Source organism: Cynocephalus volans, chromosome 11 (genome assembly GCF_027409185.1).
Source record: "Cynocephalus volans isolate mCynVol1 chromosome 11, mCynVol1.pri, whole genome shotgun sequence".
Classification (NCBI taxonomy): domain Eukaryota; kingdom Metazoa; phylum Chordata; class Mammalia; order Dermoptera; family Cynocephalidae; genus Cynocephalus; species Cynocephalus volans.
Genome location: NC_084470.1, coordinates 62,295,090 through 62,319,327, shown reverse-complemented (window position 1 = coordinate 62,319,327; position 24,238 = coordinate 62,295,090). Strand labels below are relative to the sequence as shown.

The window sequence follows — 24,238 nt, the reverse complement described above, 5'->3', positions numbered from 1 at the left end:
CTGGCGGGGGACAAGAGGAGCCGCCATCGCTGCCGTGACGACCGAAGTGGGGCGCAGAGTCCTTCCCCGTCGTGCTAAGGACTGGGGGTGGGGGCCGGGCAGCCCGCCGCGCCCCGCCTCGTCCCGGCACCTCCCGCCCCCGGGGCCGAGTGGCGCGCCCATTGGCCGGCCGGGCTCCGCGCGCCGCGCCCATTGGCCAGCCGCCGTGGGGAGCACGCGGCCACCGTGGCGGGCGCGTAGTCGGAGGGCGGTGGGCTGGGCGGCGGGCCGAGGGCTGCGGGGCGGCGCACAGTGGGCATGGCGGGTGCCGGGCTGCGGGCGGCCGCTCGGCGCTGGCTGCTGTGCGGAGGCCACGACGGGCCGCGAGCCGCCTCGTCCTCCTGCCCAGGCTGCGGCCCCCCGGGTCCCGGCGCCCACTGCCCCGGCGCCCCGCGCTCCGCGCCCGGCCCGGCGCCCACTGGCGGCGCGGAGCTCAGCGCGCACCTGTGGGCTCGTTACCAGGACATGCGGAGACTGGTGCACGGTGGGTGAACCGGGGTGGGACGATCGCCCGGGGTGTCTCCCGCGCGACGGACTGACCGAGCACCAGGGCACCGCCCCCGAGCCTTCCCGGGCGCCGCTCCTCGGGGGAAGCGCTCCGTGGGGATGACTGGAGCCCTGGAACGGGCGGCTTATCGGGAGACACTCCGGCGGGTGATCCTGGGGGCCTCTGGGCGCCCCGATGCCCGGCGGCGGGCGGAAGGTTTGTTCCCCGGCTCGATCTAAAGGAGTTCGGGGCTTCTGGAGCGGCCGCCACAGTGCGGGGCCCCTGCCATCTTCCTCCGGGGTCCCGCCCTCCGGGAGGCCGTGGCGGAAATGCCCCCAACCCCTTGTTCTCCGCCGGCCCTTAGTTGGGGCGGGAATGCTGTGGACAAAGCCAGTGAGCGGCGCTGGCCGCCGGAACGGGCTCCTAGCGTCGGCCCTACCTAAGCGGACACCGGCTGGACTTTTCAGGCACCTCTTGATCTCGCCCCGTAGGTCTGGCGCACTCAGCCCGGGAGGCAAAGGCTTTGGAGAAACGAGACCAAGTCAGCCCGGTCCCCTGGAATCCAGAAGGGTTGCTACAGCCTTGGCCAAGGCTGCACAGGGCACTCAACCGTCCCATCCTCTCCCGCTGCAAAACGGGCTGGTGAGGCCTGAGGCCTCCTCTCAGAGAGGGCAAGCAGGGGTGCACTGGTGAGGCGGGAGAGCTGAGAATACTGGACATGTCCACTTGTCCGGGTGGGTCTAGAGGGGCCCTGCCTCTGCAGCAGATAGATGTGGTTTGGGTCATGGCCCTATTACTCACCAGCTGGGTGACCCTTAGGAAACCTTACCTTCTTGGATTCTCAGTGTTCTCAGGCATAAAACACAATCCTGGGGCCTCTGTCACTCTGACTTGGAAGGCCAAGAAGGGGCAGGGGAGCTTCTGCAGGAACTCCCAGAGGTGATGTGACTTTCATTGTTTGATAAGACAGAGTAACCCTGTCTGGAAGATTCCAACTGACTGGACAGGGGCTGCCACTCCTGCTGTATGGAGACTTGGGGACTGGCAGGTGGCTGAGATTCGCTTCTTGACAAGCTGAAGGCAGGGTAGTTAGGTCCCTGAAGAATGGTTGTTTTGAAGCCCTTGAGCCTCTGCCAGCCCTTGGGGTCCTGGGTTGAATTTGTCTCTGTGGAGGGCAGGCTTGAGGTGTTATGTAAGGAAAAGTCTTTGATCTGGGCCTGTAGAAGACCCTCTGTGAGTGGCCCAAGAACCCTGCCTTGGAGGTGGAGGGGAGAAGCAGGGGGCATCTACTGGGCATCATCTTCCAGGACCCACCTGCATCTTCAGATCTTCACAGACCCTCTAAGCTCCTCTTGTTGTGTAGCAGACAAGGTCATTTCCACCAAGGTGCCATGATGAGCACCAGGATGAGCCAACTTCACATCTGGGTCCTGACTCTCCCCATCTGTCTGGGTTTTCTGGGAATTGAGGTAGACTTTGGGCTAATGGCTACGGACAAAGATAGCCAGGGAGCTATCTTTGCCAGATTTTACCAAGGAGCCAGGCCTCAGGCCAGCCCCTCGGTCCTGAGAGCAGTGCAGCAGGACCCCCGCCCCACCTGGCCTCAGTGTGGTAACGTTGGAAGGCTAGGCAAGGGACAGAATGATTAAGGCAGGTGGGAGAGACCTGAATGCAGATCTCAACTCTGTTGCCTACTGCTGGGTGGCTTCACCTCCCTGAGCCCCAGTTTCCCCATGTGGACAATGGAGGAATAAGTGTGACTACCTCACAGGACTGGAGTAAGGGTTGAACCAGACGAGCCTGTAAGAGACCCACAAGTGCGTCTCATGGCTGCCAGAGAGGAGTTGGCCCTGGAACCTGGAGCCCGGGGCAGGTGTGGGAGCTGGGGGCTGAAGAGGACGAAGGAGAGTAGGGGCTTGGACAGTGAGACTGTGAACTTGGCAGGCCAGTGTGGGGTGGGGGCATATCCTCACCTGGCCGGCCCTATGTACCACCACAGCCCTGTGGAGGGGAGTGGGACCCTATGGCCCCAGAAGTATGGTTTTCTCAGTCCAGAAATTGGGTCCGGAGGCCAGGCCCTGTGGGATACTTTGTTCCTGGAAGGATTGTCTGTCCCTGGGAACATACTCAAGAGCAGAGGCGAAGGCCCGGACTTGGCCAGAACTCTGTGCCAGCAAGGAACTGCACTGCCAAGCAGACCCCTGCCACCCTGGGGGGCTTCTGGACACTGTACCAAGAGTCATAGTCACAATTGGTACCCAGGAAATCAGGGCCATGGGGAGGATGAGGCCCAGTGAGGTGAGCAGCAGAGGCCCAGGGTCCTAGTGCCACCAGGTGAGTTTTGTCTCAGAAACAGCTCCCTAGAGGGCTGCAGTTGTCCGTGTCTCACATGCATGCATCCAGGTGAAGTAAACTGTACACACCCACGAATCTGGGGAGCAGCTGCTCTGTGCTAGCCTGGGGCCACCGAGGAAGCAGACACACTTGTTTCCTCACCCACACCTTGCACTTGGCTCTAAAGGAAAGGGGTGGGGGCAGAACCCAGTGTTCCCAAGGAACCTCCAAGGCAAATGCTCTGGGCATGGGAGCACCTCAGCAAGGTGTGTTCCTCTTGAGTGCAGCAACTGCAGGCACACTGCAAGGCCAAGGGATTCTGCTCTGTAGTCAGGACTGGTTGTGTCTGAGACAAGGATTCCCTGGAGACTTGGACTTGGGGCCCCTGCGAGGCAGTGCCTTGTTTACCTAGTCCTGTCTGTTCCCCTTTCCCTGCAACCCATGCTCCTGGAATGACACAGGGATATCAGGGACAGGGAGCTCATGGGTTCCAGAGGCACATCACTCATTTAATCCAGCATATGTTTGCTGCACAGAGCAGCACCTTCTATATGACCTTCTTAGTAATTCTGTAGGTTGGTATGATTTTATTCCTCCTTTAGAGACAAGGAAACAGGCCCAAGAGCTGAGATATCATTCCTAAAGTCGTAAGAGAGAGGGCCTGATCTGGTCTGGCTGGCCTCAAAGCCCATGCCCTTTCCATCACATCTTTCCCATCCACCTTCTCCGTTGTACATATGGGGAAACCAAGGCAGGTGAACCTGGGGCCCCTCAACCTCATCTTGGAAGCAGCCTGGGTAATGGCCCAGAACACAACATCACACCTCCCTTCTGTCCCTCCTGTCGTAATTAGCAATGTTCCCTGACTAGAGTCAGCAAATGTCATTACGTGGCTGGCAGGCAGCTGAAATCCGATTAGACAGGCCTCGCTCCCTAGGCTGCAGCAGGTGCTCAGAGCTGGCAGCCTAAGCGGTAAAGGGGCTCCCCACCCCACTAATATTCCTGAGCCCCATCCCTGACTCTAGAGGTAGAAAGGCAGCATCCATGCGTCTCAGCCCCCTAGTCTGTCCAAGGCAGAACCAGCACCCTCTGGGTTGGAGTGCTCAGTCCCCAGATGCTTCGCTCTCACATAGCCCCAAGGAGGTTGGGAGATGAGGCAAGTCGTCAGGGCTGGGCAGCTGAGAGAGGAGCAGAGGAGTTATTCTTGCACAGGGGCCAGTCAGTGGTGCTCCTGAATGAATTTTGAGCTAGGAAGAGGATTCGCATTGTAGGAGCAGCTGTGCTGGGGCCAGACAGTGGAGCAGTGAACACCTGCCTGCCAGTGGGGAGCTGGCAGGGTTCAAGCACAGCCGTATGTCTGATGAGGCTCAGTGCTGAGAGCCTGGACCAGGCACAGGCTGGGTGTTCCTGGCGGGTTGCAGGTGTAACACAGGCAGTATAACCCAGTGCAACTGTGGGGGACTCATGAGGAGGAGCTCCAGCCATGGGCTCAGCCCATTGCCACCTCTGCCTTACCCCAACCACGTGACCTTTCTGAGCCTCAGTTTGACCATCTGCAGCACTGGGTAAAGAGTTGCCTTCAAGCGTGTTTCATGAGGCCTGCAGGGCTGGGCACCCATAAAGTGCTCAGAAACCACTTGCTGCTGCCAAGTTCATCACCTCCATCATACTGCCTCCTTGCATCTCCTTCATCTAGACCTCCTGCCCCCCGAGGTCTGCAGTCTCCTGAACCCCGCCGCCATCTACGCCAACAACGAGATCAGTCTACGTGATGTTGAGGTCTACGGCTTTGACTACGACTACACACTGGCCCAGTATGCAGATGCACTGCACCCTGAAATCTTCAGTGCTGCCCGTGACATCCTGATTGAGCACTACAAGGTGAGGCTAGCCAGGCAGGGGGCCCATGCCAGCCCCTATGTCCAAGCCCTGGAGGTGAGCAGGGCCCAGGTTGGCCTAAGCCCAGGGCTAAGTCACGGAGCTCCCCTGGCCTGCAGCTACCCTGGGGAGGTGGCTGGATTGATTCCCTGAGGTGGTTGCCCAGCCAGCATGTCTGTCAGTGCCACTGGCTTAGGCCTGGCCCACTTACCCCCAACAGTACCCTGAAGGGATTCGGAAGTATGATTATGACCCCAGTTTCGCCATCCGTGGCCTCCACTACGACATTCAGAAGGTGAGTGACTGGACACTGACTCCCCGACCCTCCGGACTGGATGTGTAAAGGGGCTACTTCCTTGGGCCCCCTCACCTCTAGAGGAGGGTCTCTTCATCTGTCCACCCCTTGGTATTGTCCAATTGAGGCTTTGGCGTGGGGGCTGGAAGAGGCTGGCTCAGGGCCAATGGCAAAACTACTTCCTTACCACCCATCCTACCCCCGGTACCCACAGAGCCTTCTAATGAAGATTGATGCCTTCCATTATGTGCAGCTGGGGACAGCCTACAGGTCAGTGCTGACTCTGCCCTGCCCCCGCCCCCACCCTATGCTGCTGCCTGGGCTCAGGACCACCTTAGACTGATGGTATCTGTGCAACTGCTCAGGGGCCTCCAGCCTGTGCCAGACGAGGAGGTGATTGACCTGTATGGGGGTACCCAGCACATCCCCCTGTACCAGATGAGTGGCTTCTATGGCAAGGTACTCTCTCCATACACTGCTGCCCAGGGCAGCCTAGGTTGGTGCTCTCTCTGTGGATGCTGGCTCCCTGGGAGGCAGTGCCTACAGCCCAGTGGCCAGCCCTGACCCACAGGCTGCACCCCCTACCGGTGTCCTAAGGCAGATCTGGAGTCACTGGTCTCCAGCACTGGGGGTGGTGGGGCCAAAGGGGTTGCTGAGATAGTGGTCCCCTCCACAGGGCCCCTCCATCAAGCAGTTCATGGACATCTTCTCACTGCCGGAGATGGCACTGCTCTCCTGCGTAGTGGACCACTTCCTGGGCCATGGCCTGGAGTTTGACCAAGCACATCTCTACAAGGACGTGACGGTGAGGATGCTGGGTCTGTCCCTCAGATGGCAGGGAAGGGGAAGTCCAGCCACAACAGGGCAGGCCCTCCTGGGTCACCACTGCCCCTCACTGTCCCGCCACTGCCCCCAGGACGCCATTCGAGATGTGCACGTGAAGGGCCTCATGTACCAGTGGATTGAGCAGGACATGGGTAAGGGTGGACAGCAGCCCTGCCGCGGCCTGCCTGAGCGGGGTGGCAAGGCTGGCCCTCACAAACCCATCTTCTCCCATCAGAGAAGTACATCCTGAGAGGGGACGAAACCTTTGCTGTCCTGAGCCGCCTGGTGGCCCATGGGAAACAGCTGTTCCTCATCACCAACAGTCCTTTCAGCTTTGTGTGAGTCCAGCCCCGCTGTAGAAGCGGGGACAAGGCAGGGCTGGGCCAGGCCCTGGGCAGGGTGGGCAGGTCAGAGCTGCCCTCAGACCACCTGCCGCCTGTACCACCTCTGCACAGGGACAAGGGGATGCGGCACATGGTGGGTCCCGATTGGCGCCAGCTCTTTGATGTGGTCATCGTCCAGGCAGACAAGCCCAGCTTTTTCACCGACCGGCGCAAGTATGGGCTCGGCAGGAGTCGGCAGGGCCAGGGAAGGGGAATAGAGCCCTACCCCCGATAAGGGGACTAGGGCACTAGGCCAGCCTGGCCTTTGCTCACCACCCTCTGTGCTTGGGGTGAGGACACCCCTTTGTGAGCATGTGGCCCACTTGAGCAGGTGGACCTTTACAGAGGAGGGGGCAGGTAGCCAGCACGTGGCCCTGCCGCAGGTCAAATCAAGTCCTTCACTCTCACCCAGGCCTTTCAGAAAACTTGACGAGAAGGGCTCGCTCCAGTGGGACCGTATCACCCGCCTGGAAAAGGGCAAGATCTACCGGCAGGTGAGGGCCATCTATGGGAGCAGCACATGGCAGGGGCACAGGACCTAACCAAGGCCCTGAGCTGTGCAGGGGCAGCATCTGAGGAAGCAGCACAGCGACACAGCCCTGATCAGCCTCACACTGTGGGGCTGGAGCCAAGGGCCACCAGTGCATGGCTGTCACTGAGCAAGTCTCGGAGGTGTCAAGAGCTTGGCCTCTGGGTCAAGCTGCCTGGGTTTGAATTCCAACTCCACTGCTCAACAGCAGGGAGAGCCTGGCCCCGCCTTGCCGTCCTCATCTGCAAAAGACATATAATACTCCCTACTTGGGTTGCGGAAGGTCCTTAGAATGGCCAGCAATTGCTAAGTGCCTAACAAATGGAACTGTCGTTAGTTGGGGCTGAATACTCTGCTGCAGTCAGAACAAGTCTGGGCCTGTGGGGCAGCTCATGGGCACTCTGAGGAGAAACCCCCCTTCCTGCCTGGCTGGGAAGATGAGAAGGGGACCTGGTGCTGGACTGGGGATTGGGTGGCTGTAAGCAACAGGGGATTAAGGCATTTGGCCCTGCCTGGAATGTGGAAATCCTGGCTGAGCTGGGTCTTAGGGGTGAGGGTTCCAGAGGCCTTGGGGCTGGGGGAGGAGGAAGCAGTTGGCTGGGAGAGTAGCTACAAGGAACAGCAGTGGGGTGCCCAGTGCCCAGGCCTGGCCTGCAGGCGTACTCCCACCCTTCCTGCCCTGCAGCACCCCAACTCTCCACAGCCCCTCAGGTCCTTTGTCCTGGCATCTGGCCGCAGGTGAGGAGGGTCACACACCTTTGTGGGAAACATGTGACTTCATCTTCATTGGCTGCTTTCAGCCTGGTGTTCTGAAGTGTCCTTATGCTGTGTGTGTTGGCTCCTGCTTGGTTCTCAGTAGCCTCTCAAGGTCCACATCTTTCTCTGCCCTCTCCCGGTCTGCTGCCCCTCAAGATTCTTTCTCTTGGGCCAGCGGACATGTCCTCAGCGTTTCACCCACACATACCTCCCTCCTCAGCCTCTGCACTTGAGTTTATTTCTACAGTTAAAGTTCTTCCACAACCACCTGCTTCCCCATGGTTTCCATCTCTCTGAGGCTCCTGGCTGTACAGACTACTCTGTGTGCTGTGCTTTGCTTCTCGCTGCTGGGGTGCGGCTCCCGCCACTGTGGCTGCTGCGCTTCCTGATCTGGCCCCCTGTTCCTGTTCCCCCGAGAGCTTCCCCAGTTATGTTTGGACCTGGCTTCAGGTTTTCCATCTTTCTCCAGCTTTGGAGCAGAAGCAGATGGTTCCCAGTGAGGTCTACCATTGGCCTGCTGGGTCCCTTTGGGCAGAGGCTGGGGAGGCCAGCAGGGACTTCCGGGTCTCCTTGCTTTAGGGCTGTGGGGCCTTCCCAGCAGTTTGTTTCTCACAGGAACATGATCCCAAGCCTGGGGTGGGTGCAAGGCCAAAGGGAGGGGAGGTCCTTGAGGCACAGGGCACCATGCCAGGCCTACAGAAGATGTTCCTGCAGCAGGCAGAGCCCCCCTTTCTAAGTGGGAGGGGTAAGTGGCAAGGGCCAGAGCCCAGGGTTGGGGGAGAGCAAGGCCACGGGAAAGGGCAGCCCAGCATCCGGCTGGGTTTGAGCTGCCTCTGGGGATTTGGGAGGACTGGTAGAAAATGAGGCCTGGCTCCAGCAGCCCCATGGGAGCACACTTGGCTCAGCAGTGTTCCCTCTCCTCTCCCCAGGGAAACCTGTTTGACTTCCTGCGCCTGACAGAATGGCGCGGACCCCGCGTGCTCTACTTCGGAGATCACCTCTACAGTGACCTGGCGGTGAGGGGGGCAGGACTGGGCTGCAGGGGAACGGGGAGGGAGCCCTACCAGCTGATACTGAGTCCAGTCCCGCCACTCCACCCACCAGGACATTATGCTGCGGCATGGCTGGCGCACGGGTGCCATCATCCCCGAGCTGGAGCGCGAGATCCGCATCATCAACACAGAGCAGTACATGCACTCGCTGACATGGCAGCAGGCGCTCACAGGGCTGCTGGAGCGAATGCAGGTGTGGCGGTGGGGGGCGCCCCACAGGGAGGGGCCAGGGCTGCAGCCTCCCTGCACACACACCCAGCATGCACTGTGTCACCCCCAGACCTATCAGGATGCAGAGTCACGGCAGGTGCTGGCTGCCTGGATGAAGGAGCGGCAGGAGCTGAGGTGAGCAGGTGGAACAGAGCAGGGGCCCTGGACCAGCCCCTCCTGTACCCACCCCTCGAGCGCCCTTGTCTCCCTACCCAGGTGCATCACGAAGGCCCTATTCAATGCTCAGTTTGGGAGCATCTTCCGCACCTTCCACAACCCTACCTACTTCTCAAGGCGCCTCGTGCGCTTCTCCGACCTCTACATGGCCTCCCTCAGCTGCCTGCTCAACTACCGCGTGGACTTCACTTTCTACCCACGCCGCACGCCCCTGCAGCATGAGGCACCCCTCTGGATGGACCAGCTGTGCACTGGCTGCATGAAGACACCCTTCCTCGGTGACATGGCCCACATCCGCTGAGGGCACCTTTATTGTCTGGGACAGGTCCCAGCCCCTCCCACCCTGTCCACGCTGGGCATCTGTCTGGGCAAGCAATAAAAGTGGCCTCCTTCCTGCACGTGTCTCTGCTTCAGCCTCAGCCACATCACTTGACTGCCAGGATCCTCTGGGTGTCAGGGAAGTCCTCCTCCAGGAGCGAGTCCTGAGAGAGGACGGCTGTTGGTGGCAGGCCAAGAAGGGCCCTAGGCCCACTTTCACATTCCCCACACCCCCACACTCACGTCAAAGGGCTCACAAAAGGCATCGTGGCTGCCAAAGATGGGGTTGGGGACAGAGACCAGGGTTGGGCTGGTCCCTCCTTGCCATGGGGAGAAGTCGTCATCAGCATCACTTTCCGCCTGGGAGCCAGAGGGATGAGTGGTGAGTGGCCTCAAGCAAAATGGAAGGACCCTGCCCACCCCCACTAGTCCCTCAACCCAACCCTACCCGGAAGGTGGAGAAACCAAAGCCTGTGGGTTTGCCTCGGGCACGGAGGTAGAGGACTCCCGCCACAAGGCCCAGCAGCGCTCCAGCAGCTACCACAGCCCCTGCACCTGCTGCCACAGGTGGGACTTCAGGTGCCAGCACCACCTGCTGCAAAAAAGCAGCATGTCAAGGACCCGACCAGAACGGCCCCCTCAGCCCTAGAAGCTCTGCCTCACCCCCTTTTCCCCCAACTCACAGGCTGTGGGGGTGCCAGCAGGGGGCTGGCCAGAGCATGGATGATGCCATTGAAGGCCACAATGTCCCACGTGATGACGCAGCTAACCACAACTGCCCCTGGGGCCTACAGGGAGACCAGAGTCAGCCCAGTGAAGGCTGGGACCAGCAGGGTAGGGGAACAGCTACTCACCACAGGGGCCCTAGAACTATTGTCAGGGCCCGTGTCACTGATGACAAGGCTGAGTCCTGAGTGGGCAGGGATCAAGGCCCCCTGGCTGATGTTGGTGCTCAGGAAGGTGGTGTTGGAGGCATGTAACTCCAGGTCTGGGCCAGTCAGCGTCTGTGGGCAGAGCAAGGCCTGTTGGCCTGGGCCAGCCAGAGAGAGCATCTTTGGGGCCTGCTCTGCCCATGTCCCTTCTAGTTACCATGTTGTCCACAAAGCCTTCATTGACAGGGACAAAGAGTGTCTTGTAGGTAAGCTCGTCATCTAGGAAGTCCAGGAAGTCAAGACCCCTCTGGGTGGCATTGGCATAGCCCAGCAGCATCTGGGTGAGTCGGGAGACGGGACCATGAGTAGGAACCTTCTGCCCCACACACCCACCCCCCAAGGCTGAATCCCTGCACACCCCATAAAAGGTGGAGAAGTTGGCAGTGGCAGCCAGCACATCGAGCAGCTTTCCGTTGCACACACTGATCCCATCACCCACGAAGCCGTCTCGGCATCCGCAGACCACGTCTGCAGGAAAGGCAGGCAGTGGCTTGGTGGATTGGTAGCAAGGGGCGGAGCCAGGAAACAGAGCTTGGTGGGGTGGACGCACCTTGCACTCGGTAGCAGTAGGCATCCCAGCGCTCCGAGAGGTTCTCACGGACTCCTTTGCTGACTACACCCACCTGACCATCACCACAGTCTGCCGCAGGAAAAACGACGGGGTGGGCAGCAGAGCCATTGGCCAGCCAGCCCACGAGGCACAGGTGGAAGCCCAGCTGTAGGGGCAGGAGGGAATGCTGAGACCCAAGGCCCAACTTGAGGGGCCCCCATGGGCTTGGCTCTGACTGCCGGGCCCACACACCTGCTGGGCAGCAGAGAGCTGAGGGAGTGAAGCAAGGACAGCTCCCTGGGCTCCACATGCCGCCTCTGCCTCTGAGAAGTTCAGGCCATAAGGGCCACTGGTGGCCTGGAGGTGGAAGACACCAGCCCGTTTCTCTGCAGAAAGGAGAGGTGCATAGTCAGGTGGCCAGCGCCAAGTGATAAGGTGGCCAGCGCCACTGGGAGTGGGCAGGGGAGCGTACCCTGGAAGTGCAGATCCACACACACAGCGTCCACATGGCAGGGTGGTGGCTGGCCCAGGCAGCGGTCCACAGGTGGCTCGGGCTCCTCCAGACACTGTAGTCCATCACCCACGTAGCCTGCATGGCACTCACAGCGCCGCATGTTCTGAGGCAGGAAGAGCAATGAGTGCCCTTCAGAGCTGGGAAGCCAGGATGGGAGCCTCCCACCCAGCTGCTTTTCTCACCGGACCGATGCTCAGGCAGTCAGCATGCTCACTGCAGCCCCCACGGTGGCTGTCTGCGCAGGGGTTGCGAGCCCGGCAGCTCCAGCCATCGCCCTCATAGTCAGGAAGGCAGGCACAGGTGACCACTGTGCCTACCTGGCTGCAGTTGGCATGCTCGCTGCAGACACCATGCCCATCCTGGCACAGGTCCACCACTGGGGATAGGGAGGGAATGGTTGGACTAGGTGAGTGGAGGGGAATGGGAGCCCTCCCACATCCATATCCCTACCCACCTACTTACCTGTGCACACACGGCCATCCCCTTCATAGCCCAGGCTGCACTCGCAGCTGTTGCCCACACGGCACATGGCCTGGGGTGCACAAGGTGGCAGACACACAGGCTGCAGCTCTGTCCCCCAGGGCCCATCCCCACATAACCAGGTTAGTAGCTGCTCTCCTGGCTTCCATCTGTCCCACCCACCCTCAGTGCATCCACCTGAGTGTGTGCAAGTGTATACAAGTGTGCAGGGTTGGGCACAAGCATGAGGGCCACTCACCCAGCTGCACCTCACAGCGTGGCCCAGTCCAGCCTTCATCACAGAAGCAGGAGCCAGAGCCCCCAAGGCCCTCATCACAGCGGCCATGGGTGGTGCAGCGGCAGGCTAGGGGAAGACAGGCAGGACGATAAAGACTGGCACATAAGGGCCAAGGGAATTGAGGTAGGGGGGCAGGGCGGCCCACCTTGGCATTTGGGTCCAAAGGCACCAGGCACACAGAGTTCACAGGCAGTCCCGGCAAAACCCGAATGACATCTACACTGCCCACTGCCGCTCATGCCGTCCTGGCACACACCATGGTTACTACAGGGGCTGCTGGGGCCTCCAGGGCAAGCTAGGGGATAGGGTGGGAGAAGTGAGGTGGGGCCAGGGCTCTCATCAGGACCCCCATACATGTGCCCCCAGCCCAGCCCTGCCATCTGTCCCCCACCCAGTGGCAGCCAATGCTCTTCCAGAAGCACCAGTCCACCCCTGTCCCCATGCTGCTGTGAACCCTCCAGACCCCCAGCACTACCCACCAGGTTCTGCATCATATACACACCCACTCTGCCTCTTCAAGCATTCCGTCAAGTAAAATCTACTCACCACCCACATCTTCCTGGCCCCAGAGCTCCCCAATACGCTTTTTCAGAGACAATGGCTAGAGCTTGTGCCCTCAGCTATCTTGCAGGCCAGAGGAGCCAAGCAGTATCTGCAACCTCAGGAGGCTCACCTTGGCACTCACTGCCATAGTGACCAGGGCAGCAGCTGGGCTTCCAGGTGGTGGTGACACAGTTGCGGTAGCAGCCCCTGCCCAGACCTTGGGGCTGCCCCCAGAGGCTGGGCCGGCCCCAGATGCTACGTAGTGCCAAGGAGTGCAGAGGAGGGGACGTCCAGAACTTAGAGTAGTAGCGCCAGCAGGCCTCAGGGCTGCCCTGGGTCAAGAGAAGTCAAGCCACAGACAGCCTGAGCTTGGTGGCCCCTTGTGTCCCGCCCCCTCCCCCGCACCAGCCCCCAGTCCTTTACCTGCTCCCGTGATCCCTCAGGACATGGAGGCTCCAACCCGCAGATGCTGCAAATCTTCTGGAAGGGATGGAGGCCAACAGAGCAAGGTCATGTGGATGGACAGGACAGGTGGGCTTGGGCCCCTGCCCATCCACTTCCAGTCTATGGTGCCTCTCACCAGCCACAGTGGCCTTTTCTCAAAGAGATCACAGCGGGCACCAAGGCCAGGTGGCTCCAGCAGCTGGTCGATGCCATAAGCCAGGCCACCCTGAAAGGGCAGGTGTCGCTGCACAATGCGGGCCTCATCCTCACCCACCATGAGCTCACCCTGCAGGGGGAAAATGTAGGATACATGGGGATCAGAGGTGCACTGCAGCCCACCACTGCCAGAGCCCCTGCCTCCTGCTTCCCTTATCCAAGCCCTCTTCCCACACTCACGGGCCGGGTGCGGCTGCAGGAGAAGGAGATGGGAGTCCCATGCATGGTTCGGAGTGGGCCCAGGTTGGGCAGGTCAGATGCTAAGGCCTGAGCAGATGGAGCCATGGTTGGAGCCGGGTAGGCAAGCTAAGTTGCAGGCAGTGGGGACCAGATCTGGGGGTGCACCCACCTCAATATTGCGGATCACATGGCCCCGAAGAATGGCTGTCAGCTTGTCACGGTGGTCCTCATGGTACAACCAGGCCTGGCGATCGGGAGGCAGGGCTTGCAGGGCAGAGTCTGTAGGCCACAGCATTGTGAGGGGCCTATGGGATGCATCTCGAAAGAGGGGCAGGAGGCCAGCCACCTGGTGGGGTGGAGCAGGGGTGTGGCAGTCACAGCCCAGACAAAGGCTGGAAGCTAGAAGGCAGAAACCAGGAAGGGGTTCCAGAGACCCAGGTAGCGTTCCCACTGACCACACTAATCTGTAGCCATCCCAGGCAGACATATGTGGGCACACCTGCAAGGGTAAGTTCACACACACAGACTTGCACACACCTTAACAGAGCACACTGTTGTCAGTTATGCAAGCACACATAAGCAAACCCTGTGCTCACACTGGGAGCCTCATGCAGACAAACGGCCTATGCACACGTGAGTTCACACAGATGTGCTCACTCACATGGGGGACAGGTTTGCACATAGGTGGGTGTGCACGGACAGGTAAGCACACACAGCGTTCCGTACACTTACACGTGCACATATGCACGCTGACAAGCTCACACACGGGAGCAGTACCTTCACAAGGCCGCTGAAGATCTTGTAACCGAAGCTTTCGGCGGCGGCCGTGACGTTTCTCTGGAAAAAGGAATTTAGGAGCAGCGAGGCCAGGCGGGAAGGGAGGATCCCAGGCCCTCACCTTCCTGCCTTCCAGCTCCGAGGCCCGTGCCCAGGTCATACCCGCGGGATCGGGGCAGTGTCGGGCTCCCAGTGTAGCACGTCGGGCGGCAGCAGGACACGGTCGATGAAGTGCAGGACGCCGTTCACAGCCTCGTGGTCGCTGCTCACCACCCGGGCGAAGTCATTGAGGTATATGTTGCCCTGGGGGCGGGGCCCGGGGTTGAGGGAAGCCGATTGGTAGGGTGCTGGGAAGATATGGATGGGGCGGGAGGCGGGGGCGGAGCCTGGGCTGGGAGCATCTTGGGGGCACAGTCCCGGGTTCAGGACCAAAGCAGGAGTTGGGCGGGGACTGGGGCGGAGTCAAGGCAGGGGCGGGATTCACGTCCCTCTTAGAGAAGCAAGCAAAGGCGTGGGACGGCTGAGAGCGGTGCCGCGGGCTAAGCTCCGGAGTCCTGGGCCCCGGGGCGGGCCCACGGTAGTGGGCGGTTCCCAGGTTATGGGCGGGGTCCAGGGGCCGGACTTACCTCCCTCTCCTTGAAGCGCCCCCTGGCCGTGGGGTAGGGGTAGGTGAGAGAGTTTTAAACGCGTGGGGGCGGGGACCGGGCTCACCTCCCTCTCGCTGAAGCGCAGCGGGTGCCCCGAGAGCGCCGTGGCATACCCCTGGTCCAGCAGCTCCTGGCTCAGCAGCCGCCGGCAGCCGACCACGTGGTAGCGAAACACCAGCTGGTGATGTGCGCGAATCCGGGCCAGCTCTTCCTGGAGCGGAGTCGTGAGCATAGTAAGAACCCCTGACTGCCACCTCTGCCTAGGCAGTGCCCACCACCAGACTGCCCATCCCTCCCCAGCCTCACTCCGGGGGCTGCGTACCTGCGACAGATTGGTCATTAGATCTGCTTGCGGAAGGAAGACTGTGAAAGGCCCATCACCCTTGAGCTCCTTGTATTCCTGGGGGCCAGGAAGAACAGCTTCAGTGGAAGGGGGGCAACCTGGGACCAACTGGGGCTTCCACGGATCTTACAGAAAAGACTTGGGCTCTGAGAGAACAGACCAGCCAACCCTCTGAACAGATAGGAAAATAGAGGCTCAGAGAGAGGTGGGACCTGCAAGTCACCGAGGCCCAGGCTGGTCACTCACCACGTGGAAAAGGCTGAAGAATGAGGCCTGCTTGTCTCGAAGGAGCTCCTGGGGGTGGGGTGCGAGGATCAGCTCAGATTTGGGGTGACCCCCATTCAGGGCCAAAGCAGAGATGAGGAAAAGAAAGCCAGGGGGTTCTGAGCTGGGGTCAGGATTAGTTTCATGGGTCACAGCTGAGGTCAGGCACAGGGTCATGGTCAGAGCCAGGATCAGAATCAAGTCTGGGGTCTTAGCCAAGATCATGGGTCAGGCCCATGGGGCATAACCAACACCAGGTCAGGGATTAGACTTGGGCATCATTACCAGGCTGAGTCGGGCACGGCAGGTGAAGCCGTCTCCCACGGTGTGGGCTGTGTCACAGGTGCATGTCCTCTCGCCATCCCCCGTGCTTTTGCACACAGCATAGGGGCTGCAGCCTCCATTGTTCTGAGGCAGGGAGAGGAGAGGGAGGCAACAGTGGCTTCCAGGACTCCTCTATCCCACCCAGCCCTGGGAAAGGGGCCATGAAGTTCCCTGTCCAACCCCAAAGCCTTATTTCCTACTCATCAGCCAGACTGGAGCTTGGGGGAGGGTGACCCACCCTTCAGAGGGCCTTAGGACCCTGCTGGGGATAAGGAGGGCTGGTTCCTGCCTCAATTCCCTCTCTCTGTGAAATAGGGTGGGACTAGGGACCTGACCTGGGAGCAGGGGTCCAGGAGCTCACACGTCCGGATGCCATCCCCACTGTAACCCTTGCGGCAGCTGCAGGAGACCTGTCCCAAATCTTGATCAGTGGGGCTGCTGGGAGCCAAGAGCTGGCCAGAACCCTGGATAGAAGGTTCACCCCCCTCCTGGGGCCTGGTCTGAGGGGAGGCCCCACCCTAGGGTGAATGGCACAGTCCAATATCCAATCCTGCCATGCAGACCTGCAGGGGGTCTATGGGGATGCACTCGGCGTGAATGTGGCACCCTCCGTGGCGTATGAGACAGCTGTTAATTTCTGTGGGAAGAGACGCTGGGATGAGGACTGGCCCTCAGCAACCCCTTCATGCATCTATCCATCTGTACCCTCAAGTACTCATCCCCTCCTCTCTCTGCACACCCAGTCCCCATACCCAGTGTGCCCCTTAGCCTCTCCTAGTCTGACTTGGACCACTGAAGCCAGACCCCTAGCTCCAAATGCACCCGGGATGGGGGTCCCAGCCTCACCTTGGCACAGTTCCCCGTCGCCCATGTAGCCATCCTGGCAGGTGCATGTCCGCTGCCCAGGTGCCACCTTGGTGCAGTTAGCATAGGGGGAGCAGCCCCCATGGCTATGGGCACAAGGGTTCACCTCTAGGGGTAGATGGTCCCAGAGAGTTGTGAAGAACAGGCACAGGACAGGGGTGGGGGCAGGAGAGGAGGGTATGAGAGACAGGAAAAGGCCAGAGGGAAGAGTAAGGCCTAAGATGGGACAGTGATAGAGGCTGGACCTAGAAGAATTTGAGGGGGCTCTGTGGGGACAACCACCCAAAAATTTCAAGGAGGGGCCTGGGGCACCCATGTGGCTAGACCTGAGCAGTAGGTGCCATTGCCCGAGTATCCCGCAGCACAGACACAGGTGGAGGCTCCAGCCAAGTCCTGTATGCAGCTGAGAAGGATGGTAGAAGCTCAGTTTATGCCTCCCCAGCCCCTGCCCCAACATCACCCGCCCCCACTTGCCCACCTGCCCCAGGCTGGGCTCACTCACTTGGCATTGGGGTCGCACTTCTTGGGGCACTGAGGGCCAATTATTTCTAGTGGTAGGAGAATGGTTCTGGTCATTCAGACCCAGGAACTGCCTCCCCAGTAATCATTCGCCCCCTCTCCCTTGGGACCCACTCACTCTGGTCACAGTGGAGGCCCTGCCAGCCCACGTTACAGACACAGCTTCCGTCCCCTTGCAGCCCCTCCTGGCACAGCCCGTGAGCACAGTCACACACTGTGAGTGGGACAAGGGAGGACAGGAGTTACCCAGTGCCTCCATCCTGCCCCTGCTGGGGTCTCCAGCCTGCTGTCCTCGGCCAGGATGCCTACCATCCTGCCCCTCCCAGTCCTCACCTCCAGTGCAGTTGGGCCCATAGCGGCCCAGCTCACACATCTCACAGGCTGTTCCATGGAAGCCCTCATTACAGTGGCACTCCCCACTGCCCAGGAGCCTGTCCTGGCACTGCCCGTGGCCTGAGCACACACCACCAAGACCCCCTGGGCACGGCTCACACAGTGTGCCAAAGAAGCCGGAACAGCAGTCGAGCACCTGCGGAGAGGGAGGGAGAGACCCGGTACAGGCCAGGACAGATGTCAGGGCAAGGGAAACATGGTGGGGGTGGGAGCATCTTGGGGCCATGGAGCCATTGAACGAAGCAACTTGGAACCCAGACCCAGCAACAGGTAGAAGGTCAGAACTGAAAGGGGCATGGAGAATGCCTTCTACAACCATGGCAGGGGTGGGAAAACTGAGGCTCAAACAGGGAAGGGCTGCACCCAGATCCCACAGTGCGGAGCAGAGCCCAGCCCATTTACTGCCCGTGGGACTTGGTTGATGGTGCCAGCTCTGGAATGAGCCTCTTTATCCCTCTCCTCAGCCCCACTCCCCAGGGAAGTAGACACAGGGACAAACACTAGCCCTCTGACTCTGATCTCTCTTCCCTCCCCTTCCTCCTGGCCTTGCTTCACTGACCTCACCGTAGTCCCAGACTTCAAGAGCCTCTGCTCTTGAAATCCAATCCAGCTCCTTCCCTGGGCCCCACTCCCACCTCCTTCTCTCCGGCCAAAGACTTGGGGATGGGGAACTTCAGGGCAAACCTGGATTTTCTTGGCACATGTGTAAGAGCAGCCCAGGGAGAACGAGAAGCCAGATCGGTAGACACAGCTCTTCCTGGGTGTGTTCTGGAAATGGGGACAGTCAGGATGTGTCAGCCAGTGGCTTGGGCAGTGAATGGGGAGACAAAGAGATGGACTACTGGTATTGGAATGGGTGAGACAGACAGATGAGCAAAATAGCAGCAGAGCAGAGAGGGACCAAGACAGATAGACCAGTGAGAGGAGGGCAGCAGGATCCAGGCCTCAAGCCAAAAATCTGAGAGAGGCTCCTCTGAGCAGACCTGGGCTAGGCCTCCAGGCCTCTACAGGGAAGTTGACTGCCCACACCAGTCCAGCTCCCCATACCTGGGCAGAGCAGAGCTGGGCTGGGGGGCTTGGGCACCTTGAGAGCAGTTGCCAAGGAGGGACGGAGTGTTGCTAAGTTTAACCTCACCTGCAGCTGGAAGCCCTGAGTGCAGCGGACTTTCCGGGTGCAGTTCGTGCATTTCTCCTGAGGGAGAGAGAGAAGGAGGGCAGAATGTCAGGCAGCCCCCAAACCCACATTCTTCCACCAGGGCAGGCTGACCAAATGGCCTTCCCTGCCATCCAGGCAAACCAGCAGCTCCAAGCTCTTAATTCCCCTGGCTGCCCTCCTGTGGCCCCAGCCTCTCACCCGCAGGGCCTCGGCGTGGCTACGCAGGCAGCGGCTTGAGCTCACCGTCAGGACCCCTGACAGGCCAAACAGGGAACGTCCAGGGGCCTCCAGCATAGGGCCTTCCAGAGGCAGGTGGTTCACCTCAAGCTGGGGAGTGGGATAGGCGGCTAAATCCAGCCACCCCACCACCACCCTCATCTTGGGACTTTAAGGCCAGGAGGCACTCCAGGGCTGGGGTGTATCTCCAAGGATGGGAGAGGGCTCCCTAGAGCAGAGGTTGGAAGGCTCCCAAGTGGACTCTTCAAGAGCAGGGTCCCTGGGGTAGGGTCTCCTTGCTCCCCGCCCCCCAAACCTGGCCGCTGTGGTTGTAGAAGACGAGCCAGTGAGCAGGGCCTAGGAAGGAGTTTCGGTGTCCCCCCCTCTGCAGGGCTTCCATGGAGAGCGCCTCTCCCAGGATCACGTGGTGTTGCACTGTGTCTGCATCCTGGGGACAGGGGAGGAGGTGGGGAGATGGCTCAGGGGGTTCCAGGACTACCAAGTGCCTTGGACGGCATGTTGCTCCCACTAGTCTCATCCACCGTGCCTTCACCCTCCCCCCTTCGTGGCCCCATCCTCGTGGCCTCACCAGGCTGCTGCTGTTGCCCTGAGCCTCCAGGGAGCGGTTTGTGGGCACAAAAATGGTGTAGGCGGTGGCAGCCTCAATCTGGGACACCAACCTGTGGCGCTAGGGATGGGGGTGGGGGTCAGGGATGGGTATATTGGTCCTCGGTCCAGACAATGGGAGCCAGGCAGCCCATCTAGACCTGGGGGAGTGTGCCCCCTGAGCAGGCACCCCCCCCTTGCCAGCCGTGCTTACCTGCAGCAGCTCCCGGAAGAGGCGGAAGGCAGGCACCAAGTCCAGCTGCTGGAGCAACCCTGGCCCGCCCTGCAGGTCCCCTCGTGGGGGTAGTAAGACCTGGCCCAGAGCAGGAGGGGCTGGTCAGTGTGTCACTGCCTGGGAGGTTCCCCGCACACACCCTCTTCCTGCCATACCTGACTGAGGATGTGTAGGACACCGTTGGTGGCAAGGAGGTCAGCCACGTCCACGCTGGCATTCTGCACCCAGATCCTCTGGAAGGCAGCAGGTAGAGCTCAGCCACAGGGGGACACTTAAGAGTGAATATGACTCAAAAGATATAATAATAATGATAAAAAGAGTGGGTACACAACAGAGAGGCTGCCAGGCACACAGGCACGTGTTGGTGGAACTGGGATCTGGGTCCTGCACAGAAGCCCCCTCCCATGTCCTGGCCTGGCCATGGCTGCCCCTCCTGACATACTGAGACATACACAGGATCTACCAGATGGACACACAAACTCTCACCAGGGCTCATGATGAGAGGGACAGATGTGCATATACAGTCTTAGGTGGACAAACAGCCCCTTGCAGGGCAGTCACTGCTGGTCCAAAGACACACTGCCCATCAGTAATGTGTCCTGAGTACATGCTGAGTCCAGCTCTGGGCAGGGCAAGGGAACCCCAGTCACATCCCCTGGGGTCCCTGGTCTGGGGGAGTCTGTGGCCATTCAAGCTACCTCCCACACTTCACCTGGTCCCCTCTTCTGCCTAGATTTCACCACATACCCCACTGATGTTGTGAATCTCCCATCGTGTGGTAGGATTCAGAGTAGCTACGTCCTGCCCACCCAGCTGGGCCAGCTCTTCCTCGGAGAGAGCACCCTGGAGAAAATGAGCCCTGAGGGGGCACAGTTTGTGGGGGATCATTGAACCAGGTAACATACAGAGACCCCTGAGACTGGACCCCACCCAAAGGGGAGTGCACATGCTAGGCTTGAGGACCCAGTTCTCCACCCCTCTGGGGAGGGGCTGGCTCCTGCATAGAAGCCCCCTCCCAGGGCCCAGCCGTGGCCGCCCCACCTGACCAGGTTCGGCAGCATCCTTGGCTGCAGCCAGAAGGCTCGGTCCTCAGGGCTCAGTCTCTGGATGGCAGACTCAGAGGGCACCAGAGCTGTGAATTTGCTGGCAGCAGGAAGAGTGATGCTGGCACTCTGTGTGCACACAGTGAGCAGGAAACAGAGGCGTCATGAAGTCAGCCTCTGTCTTGAGATCTCCTGCTCCCAGCCTCCAGGCCTGCCCCCACCCCGCTCCAGCTCTTGGATATATTCTGTGGCACGCTTGCATCCTAGGAGGCTTCCTGTATTTGAGCCCCCAACCCCAGTGTTCTGCCCTGTCCTACCTTAAACCACTGGTAGAAGACGGAGAAGTGGGCATTTGCCTCCAGCTCCTGAAGGGAGGGAAAGAGCTGAGGTCAAATTCAAGCCCCCCTCCCCACCCAGGTCCCAGAGCACTGTCCCTTTCCCACCTGAGGTGCATTAAGAGGACTCCTCCCCAGGCCCAGGGAAGAGAGGAGTCTGAGCACCACTTACACGGGAGATGTCTCCATAGCAGCTGAAGCCATCACCCCCAAAGCCAGAGGGGCACGTGCAGACCCGCTGACCTCCCCCCACTGCCTGGCAGGTGGCCTGGCAGGGGTGGGGAGAGAAGCAGGACGCTCCATTGAGCACCGCATGGCAAACTGGATGCCACCCTCCTCCATTTCTTTGTCCCTCCCTTGTCATCCATGCTCCATCTCTGCCTTTCCAGCCACCCAGCCCAGCACCTCTCTCTCCAGCCACCCAGCCTGCATTCGTGGAGCTCCCTCGGTGTGCTAGCCCCACTCTTCAAGCTCACTGAGCATTTGACATGGGAATTACCCCACCCTACCATGATGGGTGGGGGGGGAGCCCAGGCCTGCAGGAGTGCCCAGGATGCCCTGCAGCCTCAAGAGCCTGAGCTGAGAACAGGAGGCCTAAGCTGTGGCTGGGGAGGCAGGGGCGGAGGGCGTGGAGCAGAGCGAGGTCAGGGGACGGCAAGGGGCTGAGAGTAACTGGAGGAGCTTGGAAGGGGGGTGCAGCAGAGAAAGGAGGCTGGGCAGGGGCTGGGGCTAGCTCTTGCAGGGCCTGTGGTCTTAATATGGAGGTATGAAGGCTTTATCCTGTGAATGGGGTGAGGGAGTAACATGGTGGGATTTGAGGTTTAGAAAGATCCTGAGCCCTTGGTCCCCTCACCAGGTCATGGCAGCCACCATTGCCTGCCCGGCAGGGGTCGATGGGACTGCACTGGTAGCCGTCCCCAGCAAAGCCCAGCTTGCAGGTGCACCGGCTCTGGAGAGGTCGGGAAACAGACAGCCTCATCTCACCATGAGCATCCAACCCTTTTCTCCCCCTGGGAGGACTGTCCAGACCATTGAGAAGCTTCTCCTGGTCCCACCCTTGGAGATCCGAGCTCCAGATGGGGAGACTAAGGCCCTGAGGGGAGACCAGTTCCTGGCATGAATCTGAAGAAGTGAAGGCACTGGCAGGGAAGCATCCATGGACTCGGTGGCCCTCTACACTCACTGCCTGGAGCCCTGTCAGAGCTGTTGAGGTCAGCAGCTTGGAGAGTGGGCAGGTGTCTGCCAAGGCCAGCCCCAGTGCCGGCGGCTCAGATCCCACCTCCACCCCTTCCATCCTGTTCAGCTGCTCTGATGCCTCCCACTGAATGCCAGTGCCCTTGGGCTTGTCCACATTTCAGGTGAGTGACCAGTGAGATCTCCCAGATCTCAGTTGCTCTGGTTTGTGAGTAGGGGGCATCTCAACCTGCTAATTCAGAACCTCAGTTCTGCATTGCAAGGCTCCCGATGGGGCTCAGAGCTCCAGCTCTCACACATGTCTGAGTTCTTACTGCTCAGTCCCCACAGGCTGGTGGCCCAGAGGTCATCGTGGAGTTGGGAGGACAAGGAACCCCCTGCGTTCCTGCATAGGCCTGGACCATACAGAGGCTGACCCAGAACCAGCCAGGCCTGGCCTCCCAGTGGCATGTTGGATGTCCTCAGATGCCCATCAGAACTCAGGTCACTGGGCCAGAAATGCTTCACGTGGAAGGAGGCTCCGGGCCCTAGGATGCTGTGACTAGAATCTGAGACTGCAACGTTCAAGAGTAGAATCTCCACGTGTCTCAACATGCGAGAGCGGGATCTCCATGAGTCCCATAGGCAGGGATCTCTTCCTGGTTTGCTCAGTATTGAATTCTCCACATCTAGAACATGGACTAACATGGAACAGGTGCCTGACAACACATGGGAATCCAACGAGTGGATAAATGAACTAATCCCAGATTGTATGACTCAGCATTCAGAACTGGATTCTCACATCTGAGGTTCAAGACCCTGAGCTTGAACTCTTGGAGGAGTTAGATGGGTCAGGGAAGAGCCCTCCAGAACTGAGGCCCCCACCCCATCTGCTGTCCCTGGGCTTGCTGCCTCACCTGCCCGGGTCCCACATAGCTGCAGAGGGCATTGGCATGGCAGCCACCTCTCGTATCCAGCTCACACTCATTGATGGCCACACAAACACGACCGTCGCCACTCCAGCCTTTGTGGCATGTACAGTGGTGGGTGCCCAGGGCCCCAGGGACACACTCAGCCTGTGAGAGTCACGGATAAATAACTCAGGGACTCAAGGCTGCAAGGCAGAGGAGCAGGGTGTCCCACCTCTGGCCCCTGGGTCAGAATTTCAGGAAAGGGCCAAGGGGACTGACGTTCTCTGAGCAGCCACCACGGTCTGGGTGGGAGCAGGGGTTGCTGGGTGTGCAGGAGAAACCATTGCCCTCGAAGCCATCGAGACAGAGACATCTGAGGGTGGGTGAAGGAGAGGCCTCCAGTAAGCACCTGGAAGAGGCTAGAGGCTGAGCAAACCAACGCGCAGGATCATGGGTGGGGCAGGGATGCAAGTCCTCACCTGGCGACACCCCCCTGTCTAATGCAGCGGGCATGCTGGTGGCAGTGCTGGGCCAGCCCCATGGGCTCACAGTTCCCTATGGACTCATTGCAGAAGCGGCCGCTGAAGCCAGGGGCACAAGTGCCATGCTGGCACACACCCCCACTGCCTGGACGATTGTCACATAGACCATGAACACAGCCGCAGTCTGCAGGGAACAGATGGGAGGAGAGAAACTGAGGCAAGGGGCAGGGCTAGTTGGGAGCCAGGAAGGGTTGGAGTGGGGCTGGGAATGGGTAGCCAGTATAGATTTGGCTTCAGGGTCACAAAATCAGAGGTCATCCTAGACTTGATGTTCAAGCAGATGTGAGGGGTTCATTCTGAGCTTTCAGTCACCTCATTCTAGCTGCCCTGCCCCCAGCACCAGCACCAGGAAGTTCTTCAGTGTGTTTGACCTAAATCCTGCATGCTTTATATTAAACCAGGTTCTTTTCTGGGCATGGGTGAAGGAGACACCTATCTATTTCTGTTCCTAAGTCTTCCTCCACTCCCTCT

General features: G+C 60.0%; 2 protein-coding genes across 2 annotated transcripts in view; one reads left to right on the top strand and one right to left on the bottom strand.

Moving 5' to 3' along the window:
- Positions 1–2,827: 2,827 nt before the first annotated feature.
- Positions 2,828–9,345, top strand: NT5DC2 (5'-nucleotidase domain containing 2). The gene is made up of 14 exons (XM_063113752.1): positions 2,828–2,860; positions 4,557–4,741; positions 4,959–5,033; positions 5,248–5,303; positions 5,399–5,492; positions 5,710–5,838; positions 5,950–6,010; positions 6,094–6,196; positions 6,314–6,415; positions 6,654–6,735; positions 8,456–8,542; positions 8,631–8,771; positions 8,859–8,923; positions 9,005–9,345. Exons 4-14 carry the CDS (start codon positions 5,257–5,259, stop codon positions 9,264–9,266), a joined length of 1,173 nt encoding a protein of 390 aa, XP_062969822.1. The 5' UTR covers positions 2,828–2,860; positions 4,557–4,741; positions 4,959–5,033; positions 5,248–5,256; the 3' UTR covers positions 9,267–9,345.
- STAB1 (stabilin 1) overlaps positions 9,305–24,238 on the bottom strand; it is a 27,146-nt gene continuing 12,212 nt past the window's right edge. The window contains exons 23-69 of the mRNA XM_063113751.1: positions 23,705–23,891; positions 23,505–23,598; positions 23,232–23,390; positions 21,995–22,090; positions 21,314–21,409; positions 21,124–21,171; positions 20,805–20,935; positions 20,511–20,622; positions 19,919–19,996; positions 19,743–19,841; positions 19,512–19,610; positions 19,239–19,370; positions 18,905–19,033; positions 18,686–18,742; positions 18,235–18,318; positions 17,491–17,686; positions 17,276–17,371; positions 17,141–17,186; positions 16,965–17,041; positions 16,621–16,746; positions 16,338–16,411; positions 16,110–16,184; positions 15,736–15,858; positions 15,433–15,480; positions 15,166–15,243; positions 14,908–15,054; positions 14,359–14,499; positions 14,197–14,256; positions 13,589–13,765; positions 13,420–13,506; positions 13,160–13,309; positions 13,003–13,059; positions 12,710–12,911; positions 12,182–12,331; positions 11,998–12,102; positions 11,742–11,849; positions 11,462–11,655; positions 11,238–11,382; positions 11,018–11,151; positions 10,766–10,931; positions 10,574–10,683; positions 10,373–10,492; positions 10,138–10,287; positions 9,967–10,071; positions 9,732–9,878; positions 9,527–9,643; positions 9,305–9,447 (exon numbers count right to left, since the gene is read on the bottom strand). Of these exons, the coding sequence (XP_062969821.1) occupies positions 9,391–9,447; positions 9,527–9,643; positions 9,732–9,878; positions 9,967–10,071; positions 10,138–10,287; positions 10,373–10,492; positions 10,574–10,683; positions 10,766–10,931; positions 11,018–11,151; positions 11,238–11,382; positions 11,462–11,655; positions 11,742–11,849; positions 11,998–12,102; positions 12,182–12,331; positions 12,710–12,911; positions 13,003–13,059; positions 13,160–13,309; positions 13,420–13,506; positions 13,589–13,765; positions 14,197–14,256; positions 14,359–14,499; positions 14,908–15,054; positions 15,166–15,243; positions 15,433–15,480; positions 15,736–15,858; positions 16,110–16,184; positions 16,338–16,411; positions 16,621–16,746; positions 16,965–17,041; positions 17,141–17,186; positions 17,276–17,371; positions 17,491–17,686; positions 18,235–18,318; positions 18,686–18,742; positions 18,905–19,033; positions 19,239–19,370; positions 19,512–19,610; positions 19,743–19,841; positions 19,919–19,996; positions 20,511–20,622; positions 20,805–20,935; positions 21,124–21,171; positions 21,314–21,409; positions 21,995–22,090; positions 23,232–23,390; positions 23,505–23,598; positions 23,705–23,891 (5,369 nt within the window). The 3' untranslated portion in view covers positions 9,305–9,390. The remainder of the gene's footprint in view (positions 9,448–9,526; positions 9,644–9,731; positions 9,879–9,966; positions 10,072–10,137; positions 10,288–10,372; positions 10,493–10,573; positions 10,684–10,765; positions 10,932–11,017; positions 11,152–11,237; positions 11,383–11,461; positions 11,656–11,741; positions 11,850–11,997; positions 12,103–12,181; positions 12,332–12,709; positions 12,912–13,002; positions 13,060–13,159; positions 13,310–13,419; positions 13,507–13,588; positions 13,766–14,196; positions 14,257–14,358; positions 14,500–14,907; positions 15,055–15,165; positions 15,244–15,432; positions 15,481–15,735; positions 15,859–16,109; positions 16,185–16,337; positions 16,412–16,620; positions 16,747–16,964; positions 17,042–17,140; positions 17,187–17,275; positions 17,372–17,490; positions 17,687–18,234; positions 18,319–18,685; positions 18,743–18,904; positions 19,034–19,238; positions 19,371–19,511; positions 19,611–19,742; positions 19,842–19,918; positions 19,997–20,510; positions 20,623–20,804; positions 20,936–21,123; positions 21,172–21,313; positions 21,410–21,994; positions 22,091–23,231; positions 23,391–23,504; positions 23,599–23,704; positions 23,892–24,238) is intronic.